This window comes from Aplysia californica, unplaced genomic scaffold, assembly GCF_000002075.1.
Source record: "Aplysia californica isolate F4 #8 unplaced genomic scaffold, AplCal3.0 scaffold00319, whole genome shotgun sequence".
Classification (NCBI taxonomy): domain Eukaryota; kingdom Metazoa; phylum Mollusca; class Gastropoda; order Aplysiida; family Aplysiidae; genus Aplysia; species Aplysia californica.
Genome location: NW_004797589.1, coordinates 156,707 through 167,854, shown reverse-complemented (window position 1 = coordinate 167,854; position 11,148 = coordinate 156,707). Strand labels below are relative to the sequence as shown.

Here is an 11,148-nt window from a genome sequence, read left to right as displayed (position 1 = left end):
CCTGATGACTGAAGATGACAAGTGTGTGTGGAGGGGGGGGGTCATTTTTGGCCAAATTTTAGCTGACGTCATATGTGAACAGTCCCTAATTTAGATGTTTTATATTATATTGTTGTGCTTTCTTGATCACTTACTTAACTTGGTTGGAGAAATATAGGCGGTAGGCCTACAATGCATTGCTGATCCACCCTTCTCTCCAGGATCAAAGAAAGGGTTGGCTTGTTGATGAATGTGCCAGTTATCAGCTGGTAGGATAGATTCCTGAGCTCTCTAGATTCTGTCTCAGAGTTGGACTTATAGAGAAAGAGAGGGCAAACAAACACAGAACAACCAACAACAAAAAAGAACTAACCTACAGACAAAATACAGTACAAGAGTTTGGGGTGTTTTTTGTTTTTTTCTTCTTTATTCCTGAATTTCAATTTCATATTCTGTTTGACAGACACTCTGATTAGTCTAACAGTTTATAAAACTGTAAACTGTTGGCAATGGGATACAGCCTTTTATGCGGATTTCCCAGGCATGGATTCTGATTAGGCTATATCTTACTCGACTTAAGCTAGTTTCTACTATATCAATTTTTAGGTTATTCAGATTTCCTTTTTGTAAAAGTGGTAAGGTCAATAAACTATTTTTTCTCCACTTAAAGATCACGTCAGTAATAGTTTTATACAATGTACCGTATCTGGGCTCATTTTGAGCATTTGTTTCCCACTGTTTGCATTTAAAACACTTTCTAAACAAAGTCACCAATTTGCCTCGGCAAAAATATGCTTCTGCTATTGTTCTATTTGTTCAACCAAGGCAAAACAACAAGTGGAAGCCACAATGTACAACATGGGCATGCAATGAAACACTTCAGTCCTCATGCAAATCTGAAGAACATCTGTTCGAAAGGCTCCCAGTTAACACCGTCAACCAAAAGAACGCTGTAAACTGCATCTCCCCAAGAGACTCCGGACGAGCGGGATGGGAATATCGTCGATCGATCTATAAAAGGAAAAAAAAAAAGAAAAATAAATCTAACTTACTTAGTCATCTCTGTGTGTGCACGGAGTAGCCTACAAAAGAATAAACGTCACGATGTGGGGGAATCAGGCACTCTTCAATTTTTGGGCATGTGGAGATATTGGTGGTAGGCCCTACATGTATCATAAAGCTTGTTCATTTACATATCTTTTAATGAAAAAAAACCCCACTTAAGTTAAATAAATGTCGAGATATATTTATATCTGCGATTGAAGCAGTAGAGGGTCGCCTGGTTTCAGATTCAGAGGTAACATTAGCAAGAAAATGGTCGCTTAAGTTTGGTGACTTCCAAAGTTTGAGAGTAATTGAAAACTGAAAATTTACATTTTTTTAGCTTTTAATATTGTTTTTCAGCTAAATCAACACAGAATTGAGAAATATGTTTATATTGTATATGTATAAATGTATATAGAAATATTGTAGATGGAAATATAAAAGGTGTTGAGCCAAAAAACAAAAATTCCATAAAAGTTGCCAACCCATACAACAAAATTATGGTGATATCTTTGATTTCATTGTTTTGATGAGCACCTGATTTCAACACGGTGCCTCACAAATGCCCTTCCATTCTTAAAGCCTGCTACACACCTGCTGTTAGACTCGCCAGATTCACTCAACAAGCCGACCTGCTGGGTAGAATGGGAGATGTACATGGGAGTGGTTCGGACTGAGCGGGCGACAAATACAATGTCAGTTTGGTAAATATATTTTTGGGGGCTTGCAACAGGAAGGAGTGACCCTTTCATTTTTTTCAGCCGGGAAGAAAATTCTAACTAGTCAAAAACACAAATATCACTCCGATTTATAAAAATAATTTTATTTTTGAACTCAGCGAGTCAAAATTAACAAAGTCTGTAGTAGTATAGGGTTTTACGGCGCTCGCAACTGCTAAGGTCATATGACAAAGTCTACACGTGCACTGTTCAATTTATTACTTTAAAAATTATATTTTTCCTCATAATTTATTTTATTTGATAAGTATATTATGTTCCGCCATGACAACAAAGGGATGTTAAGCTGTCTATTTGCGTGGTCTGGATACCTGTCCCTGCAGTTTTAGGCCAAAAAAAATGAAATGCAAACTGAGCCCAAAAATGTGAAATTATGTGATTCTGTTAATTTTAACAAAGAATGAGGAAAATAATCAGAAATCATGCCCAAAAAAAATGATCAAATTTTGCCAAATTATGCAGAGTACATAAAACCCGGCGGACAGGGATACACTCCACGATCCGGTTTAGCTGGCGGTTTACAGTTCAACTCTAATAAATTCTAACTGCGGGTATGTGGCGGGCTTAAGAATTTCAGTCCAACTCACATACTCATACACACTGTACCTACATACTTTTGTACATGCATACCTACATACGCACACAGTACGTACGTACATGATACAAACACACACACACACATACACACACGCATGCACACATACATATATTATACATACTTACATACATACATACATACATACATACATACATACATACATACATACATACATACATAAGCATACATAAACATACATACATACATACATACATACATACATACATACATACATACATACATACATACATAACATACAAATGTATACATAAAAATATATACATACACACAATACATACATACATGATATGACAAGACATACATATAATAATATGTGAGTGCAAAATCACTGCATGCGAGATGAAATGTCTACGCAAAACCCTTAACATTACAAGACGAGATAGGCAGAGAAAAGAAGATGTAAGAGTAAGAGCAGTTATTGGCACTGAGCCCTGCCTGTGTATCAAAAAAAAAAAAAGAAGAAAATGGTTTGGACACCTGTTACGAAAGTCCTCTAGCTACCCAGTCTCAAAAGCCTATAACATCAAGCATTCAGGCTATAACAGGGGTGCCCACCGTTACGAATTTGGCGGAATCATTGATCATTGATCGTTATGATTTTTATTCAATTTTACAAAAGTACAATAGTAATAGCCCTGGTTTTTCTTTTTTTAAATTTAATTTTATATAAATATATATGTATATTTTTTTAAAAATAAATTTTTTGGTGTTTTTTTTTTTTTTTGGGGGGGGGGGGGATTTGGCTACCCCAATCCACTGCCAACCTTCCTGGTGTATACTATAAGGGAGGAAAAACAGAAAAACTACCAGACCCTAATAGTCTACGCCAAGTGCTGTCTAACTTTAACAGTACTGACATCCTCTTTGCATTGAGCCTTTAGTTATAATCGCTCAGTACCACTTTTTCCTTTAAAAAAAACCACCACTAGACTTTAGAAGCGCAAAGCCAGAAGTAAAGCACACATTAGACTGAAAAAGTAGTGTGAGAAAATTCCTGCCTTTTTGTACCCTCACGTCTTTGTTTACATAAAATTATAAACTATACTAGATCTCTATACTGGACTACAACAACCGCAGTCCATGATACACTTGAAGAAGGTTTTCCATGGCCATATTTATGATATTATGAATTTTAAAGCTAGTTTACTACCGTAATTTTCTATCTGTTGATTACTGAAACATATGTTGGTAGGTACATATATTGGTAGGTGGGCAGCCCTGCTATAAAGCCAGAGGAAGGCCCTGCTGAAGGTGGATTGAGGAAGCCAAGTAAACCCTGATAAATTATTATAGCATCCCAATTGAAAGGGCTGCGGAGCTGGCCTACCATTTAAAAAATTGCATGTCCCCCCGACGCTTTACAGCAACAGAGGATAAAAAAATAAAAGTAGCGTAAAGTATAACACATGTATGGATTATTATATATATATATATATATATATATATATATATATATATATATATGTGAGTTATCCGGCATGTGGATTTTACTGGAAAAACGTCGAACAAAGAAATATAGTGGCATCCAAAAGAAACTTGAAAATGTGATCATCCAAGCATCGTTTTAAAGTCATGCACTACCCACTCATGCAGCATATCAATTTAAAGCTATATTAAATAAATTCTGCATCATCTGACACATTAATATTTCTTCTATGTTAAAAGACGCCTGAAATATGGTCACTTAAAATTGACCTTAAAAAATCAGGCTTGGCAAAATTGTGCGACAAAAAAACTTAAAATTGTCTTAGCGCATGTAATGAGAAGCACCAGTATTGATAGAAGAATAGACATTGCTTATCCAATGAATGGAGTTTTGTCTCTGCAATAAATAATATTTTAGAACGATATATTTTACTTTGATAAGTTTTTAAAAAATGCTGAAAACAGAACAATCACACATATCACGCAGAACTTGGACTTAACACAAAATGTGCTTATGTTATTTTGCTTGAGAGCCATTGGTTTTGTGTAGAGAACGAACCATTTGGGTGTCGACTCTATTAAATTTTGGATATATAATTATCTGTCATTTCATCCCGAATGTCTCAGAGAGTTGCACACAATGGATCTGAATTGGTAGCAAAATAGCTTTTCTTCTCCTGCTGTTTCATAGGACTTCACATACCAGTAGGATTCATATCAGGGCTATTTACTGGTGACCACTCCAACATTGATATGATTTGATATCCCAAGAATTGTTTGCTGTGAGAAAGTGCTTTGCTATGGATGGAGATGTCTACTTTAATGACACCATGATAAAAATAAGAATAAGACATGCCTATCTAGCACTTGCTAAGCCATCCTGTGATTCTCATGAGGGCGGTTTTGTTCAGTCCACCCTAGACCACTCAAAACCATGGGCAGTTTCTTGGCCTCTGTTTCTCATTGACAGATGATTATGTCCAAAATCTAACACAGTCCATGTGCAAAAAAGTTTCGTGTCCTACACGAGGCAAATAGGTCCTAAACAAAATGAGCACATGTAATGTTAAGTTGTTATTTTTTTTATTATAGTGGAGGGTTTTACGGTGCTCTAAACTGCATAAGGTCACATGAGCGCCAAGGGGTGAGTGTCAACAGAGAAGTCTTTACGGGGAATCAGACTTACTCTGCTCACCTCTCTAGCTTCAACAGCACAAGGTCTTTTTTTTATAGTAGAGGGTTTAAATAATAATAATAATATATAACATTTATAGAGCGCATTTCCAAAAAAAGTAGCTCAATGCGCTTTACATTGGAATACCCATTTTTTAAAAACCTTTCTTACTACTTCCTTTCTTCTCAAGCAATATACATTAATGCACACACACACACACATACACACACACACACACACACACACACACACAGAGACTATTTTCATCCAGACATAGGAAAAGAACAAATATAATGAAAGATAACGTTAAAAGCTTATGAAGGATAGGCCTGTAGGAACAGAAAATGTTTAAGATGTCTTTTGAAGCTATCAAGTGTTCTTATTTGTCTTAGTTTCATGGGTAATCTGTTCCACATAAATGGACCAAGATATGAGAAAGATCTCTCTCCATATGATTTGTATGATTTTACAGGTGTCACAAGTAGGGTGTTATCGTTCGATGATCTTAGGTTTCTCCCTGGTTTATATATACTGATAAGTTCTTGTAGATAAAAAGGAGCAGTTTTATTTACACATTTGAAACACATGACGCAGATTTTAAATATTATTCGTTCTTTTACAGGGAGCCAATGCAGTTCTTTTAATAATGGAGTGACATGGTCTCGTTTTTTAGATCTTGTTATCAGTCTAGCGGCATTGTTTTGAATTACTTGTAAACGATTCAAATATTTGTTGTTCAGACCTGCTAGGAGTGAGTTACAATAGTCTAATCTAGATAGGATAAGAGATGTTACCAGTGTTTTTGTGGTCTCTTCGCTTAAGTACTTTCGAACTAGGCCTATCCTTCTCAGCTGAAAATAAAGGGATTTGGACAGAGATCCTACAAACGAGCCCATTGATAAGTGGTGGTCAATACATACACCGAGATTCCTGACAACTTCTTTACTAGATGTCATATGCCCATATAAATCAAAGTTGACACTTTCCAGATCTTTATTTAATCGTGGATTTTTTATAGAATGATGTCTGTCTTTTCTTCGTTTAGTTTCAATTTGTTTACTGTCATCCACTTTTTGATTTCATAAAAACATTGTTTAGTGATGGAAATCATGTTTGGTAGATCTTGAATGGTGCCATTAACATACATTTGGGAATCATCGGCATAAAAATGATAATTCAATCCATGATTTTGTAAAATGCTTGCTAAGGGCTGTGTATATAGTGTAAAGAGCACTGGTCCAAGAACGGACCCCTGTGGAACTCCATAATCGAGCCTGACCTGCTTTGAAAAGCTATTTTTAATTTGCACTGACTGAACTCTTTCTAGTAAATATGACTTAAACCATGAAAGCACAGTACCCGATAAGCCAAATGAGCGCTCAAGTCTTGTGAGTAGAATAGCATGGTCAATTGTGTCAAAAGCTGCGGACAGATCCAAAAGAGTTAAAAGACAGATGTTTTTGCTATCAATGGAATCCAATAAATCAGACGTTACTTTTAAAAGCGCAGTTTCGGTACTATGATGAGTTTTATAGGCAGATTGGTAAATTTCCTCAAGACCATTTTTTCTCATGTGAGACAAAACTTGACTTAAAACAATCTTCTCTAGAATTTTTGAGACAAATTGCAAATTCGAAACCGGTCGATAGTTTTTAAATTCATTTTTATCAAGCCCGGGTTTTTTCAATAAAGGTTTTACAATAGCTTGTTTGAAAGTATTAGGTACTGTGCCAGTGGCAAGTGACATATTCACTATCTGAGTAATGTGAGGTAGGACAATATCAATACAGGTTTTGAATACATGAGCAGGCATTGGGTCAAGGTCGCATGTTTTTATGGTTGACCCATTAATACAATTTAAAATATCACTATTTGTAACTGGACTAAAAGAATCTAATATTTGTCCAGTAAATTCTGAAAATTCCAAATTTCCATTTGGCTCTAGGTCGAGAGAAGAGCGTATGGTATTAATTTTGTCATTGAAAAAAGTCACAAATAAACTACAAAGTTCGTCATCTGATGTTGCAGAGGGGAGAGGAGATATTGTTTCTTTTCCCAGAATAGCATTGGTAGTCTGAACGAGTTGTTTGGGTGATTTAACATCTTGTAATTCATGTAGATAGTATCTTTTCTTGTTATTTTCGATGATTGAGTTGACTTTGTCTCGGTGGTTAATAAAGATGTCTCTGTGAACTTGAAGTTTTGATTTCCTCCACCTGCGTTCTGCCTGACGTCGATGTTTCTTGGCCTCTTTGATTTCAAGTGAAAACCAAGGAGAAAAGGGTCTCGATGAAATGTTTCTTTTTACCATTGGCGCATGTTGGTCGATTGCCGCTTTGAGAGTGTCATGAAATGTGTCTGCATCTAGGGAGGATAGACTTGTCAGTGTTTTGCTCACGTCGTCCCGAAGTGCCTGTGTGTCTATTGTTCTCGTGTTCCTTGAAAGTATGCTTCTTCTTACGTGTTTTGGTTTGGAGATGTTAATGTTAGCTATCAGAAGAGAATGGTCAGAGATAGCCTTATCTAAAACCTGATGTTTAAGAACATGTTGGTCAGCAGTGTTGGTAATTAGCAGGTCCAAAATGTGACCACTACGATGTGTCGGCTCTTTGATTAGCTGCTGTAGATTATGATCATCAAGAATTGAAACAAGGCGTTTGGTGTCTGGTACAGATGGAACATCAAAGTGAAAGTTGAAATCCCCTATGATGTAAAAGGGGGAGGCAGCTTGCTCTAGTTGAAAGAGTAGATCTTGGAATTCTATGAAGAATTCTTTACTTGTAAATTTATTTTTCTTGTTAGGTGGCGGTCGATAGATACATGTCACACGGAAGGTAAGTTGCTCTGATCTGATGAAAGCAGTGGCTGATTCAAATGTGCGATACGATGGACCACCGCAGATGAACTTTACTGGTAAACCTCGCCGATGAATAAAAGCAATTCCGCCACCACGTGATCCGCGTGAAAAAGATTTAAGTTCAAAGCCGGGTGGTAGAAGGTCGGCTATGATAGATTCATCGCCTTCTGTTCGAAGCCAAGTTTCTGTGATGCACAACAGGTCGATGTTCATTTCTTCAATTACGTCTCTTACAATGTTTGTTTTGTTGCAGCACGACTGGGTGTTAATACAGCCAATTCTTAAGTTGGGACAGTTATGTTGAAATACATTACGAGTGTCTATCTGTATTAAGTTTTTCTTGTTCACAGTAGTCGTAGTTCTATTCTTAGAAACAGTGTCACGAGGAATCCCCTGACACACCATAATTTTTCTCTGTTTCCTTGTCCCACCTCTCGTACCCCTCTTGTCACTCTTTACTGCCTTTGATTGACAAACACAGCTGTTTCTAACTCCTAACTGGGCCAAACTAGTAAGCACTGCGCTCGCAACTGCATAAGGTCATATGAGCGCCAAGGGGTGAGTGTCAACTGAGAAGTCTTTAAAGAGAATCAGACTTAGACTGCTCACCTCTCTAGCTTCAACAGCACAAGGTCTGCTTCGACTATCAAGGCACCCCAAAATAGCAGGTCACGAGGGAGTGACAAATATACAAAAGAAGTAGAGGAAAATGACAGTAGTAAGGATTAGGAAAGAAAAAGCAGCAGCTCCCTGTTGTAGATCAGGCACAGTTATGAGCGTGACATGAATCAGCCCATTTACAATTCTACTGTGCTTGAACGAGAAATGCCCCCCCCCCCCCCCCTTTGGGAATGGCCTAAAGACACTACAGTCAGTGGCACTGCCCCGGGGGGGGGGGGAGTAATGTTAAGTCCAAGTTTCATGTGGTATTTGTGACTGCTCTGTTTTCCAATCTGTTCGAAAATAATATCATCAGAAGATGCTGTTCATTGCAGAGACAATTTTTTTTTCATTTGATACATTATTCAAAATAATAATGTCCAGTCTACCAATGTTGACCACAAGTGTTTACGCACCTCAATATAATATGAACAAACAAACTTTTACGTTTCTTTGACTTCTCACAATTTTACCAAACCTGATTTTTTAAGGTCCATTTTGAGTGACTATATCTCTTAACATAGATAAAATATTAATGTGTCAGATGATGCAGAATGTATTTAACTTTAAATTGATATGCTGCATGAATGGGTAGGGCAAGGCTGTAACACGATGATCGGGGGATTACGTTTTCAAGTTACTTTTGGACACGACTGTATGTATATGGTCGCTTTTAAATTTTAAGGACAAGCCGGCTAACCCAGATTTTGGGGGTTTCCAGAAATCTTGACCTACACCAAAAATGGGCATTGCCCTACGTATAGGAGAAGTTTGGTTTTATTTATGTGTATGTTTGTTTGGTTTTGGTTATAGAGAAAACTTTCCTTGTCTGAACAAGGGTCCAAAAACTTTACCTTCGATTTTCTCAAAACAGCATTTTTGGGACAACCCCCTAGTGCTTAACATTAAAAGCGACCATATATAATATAATATATATATAAAAACATTAAAATTATGTATATTGCTGTTTCCAGGAAGTTTACACCTTTGGCAGTTACCAAATGTTGACAGCAGTTTTCTCGCCATACACACATACTTTCATACATTATAATAACATATTATATATATATACAGTAAATAAAATATGGGTGACCTTATTAAGGCCACAGATGGCCTATATAAGGTATATAACCCCCCCCCCCCCCACACACACACACACACGCACCTAACCTTATTTAGGCCACATACAGTACAGTGGAACTCGGATACAACAAAGTCATCGGGCCTGAGCTTCAATGTCGTTGAATTTGAGTGTACGTTATAGCAGACATGAGGTTATTGTGTAGATAATTACAGGCACCAAGCAAGCAGTGTACATGTATAACGGACTTGACTTTCAAATCAAAAGTAGTTTGGCTTCAAATGAGGGGCTTTTTTTCCGTTTCTTTGATGCCAAACCGAAGAAATGCTGGAAAACTCCAGGAAAATACACTGAACACTTCCTAACACACGCTGTGCAAAAGAGCTAGTTCATTCAAAGGCACGCCAGTATCATCAATAACTTAATGTCAATAACGTATTGTTTGCTGAATAAGTTATGATGCTGTGTAGAGCCTGGTACTGGTATACTACAGCAACGTTTGATTCCAGAGTCCAGCGCGTAATTCATTACATAGATCTAGATCTATGTCAAGACTAGTTTATCATTGTGATATTGATTAATAGCCGGGGGGCGGGCTTGTCACGAGTTTGTATCTCTAATGACGTCCCATACCCAGACCGCTCATGCACCCTCCTTCAAGACACACATACACGGAGTCACACATAAATATGCATATGTTGTCAGACCCCAACACATGTATGCGTGTTAACAGCCCATGAGTTATTATGAAAGAAGGTCGCTGATTGGTCGCACAAGATATAAACAATAGGATAGACGAATAACGGTTCATGATGCAGGTGCCATGAATGGTTACTAGGAACAGATCAGGTTCGTTGCGGGAGAAAACTGAGTGAAGCCACGTCAGCGGAGGCTGTTCACCTTGCAAGCGACTTTGTTGAATCCGAGCTTGCTCATTTTTGTATTCGCGGAAACCGACTTACTTTTATTGATGTTATTAATTTTTTGTTAAAGGGGAATCTAACTCCTTTCATTGAATCCGAATTTCCGTCAAAATCAGAGTTCCATTGTATAAGACTTAAGAGCAGCCATTGACAAATTGACATAGAAACATGCGAACTGAAGAGCCTCAGACAATGAATACCAGGACCTATACTTGAATGCTGATAAAGTGCTTTTAAGTTCCAGTGTACTTTACTTAAAATTAAAATAAAAACCCATCAAAAACAATAAAAAACACAAAAGTGAATTTTGCAAAAGCATGACACTTTTATTATTCCTTTTATCATTCGTGGGTTTTGTCAAGGGATAAAAATTATATACAGTACAATAATAATATCACTCATACTCATATAACTTAAGCAACCACGGGGCAACTTAAGTTCTGTCCCCTCAGGGACCGTTCACAAATGACGTCACTTAAAATTTGTCCAAAAATGATTTCCCCTCCCCCCAAGTCAACTTTTGTCATATTTCCCAGGCACCCCCACCCCAACCCAGGTTCCAGTTGACGTCAACCAAAATGTACATGTATATTTAGATAGAACCTGTACATTTAGATAGAATCTGGTGTCATCTTTCCCAGGCGCACCC

General features: G+C 37.3%; 1 protein-coding gene across 1 annotated transcript in view; it reads right to left on the bottom strand.

Annotated features, from left to right (window-relative positions):
- Positions 1 to 377: 377 nt before the first annotated feature.
- The window catches only part of LOC101857422 (zinc finger protein 45), a 22,514-nt gene continuing 11,743 nt past the window's right edge, over positions 378 to 11,148 (bottom strand). Inside the window, exon 2 of the mRNA XM_005102265.3 lies at positions 378 to 990. Coding sequence (XP_005102322.1) covers positions 866 to 990 — 125 coding nt within the window. The 3' untranslated portion in view covers positions 378 to 865. The remainder of the gene's footprint in view (positions 991 to 11,148) is intronic.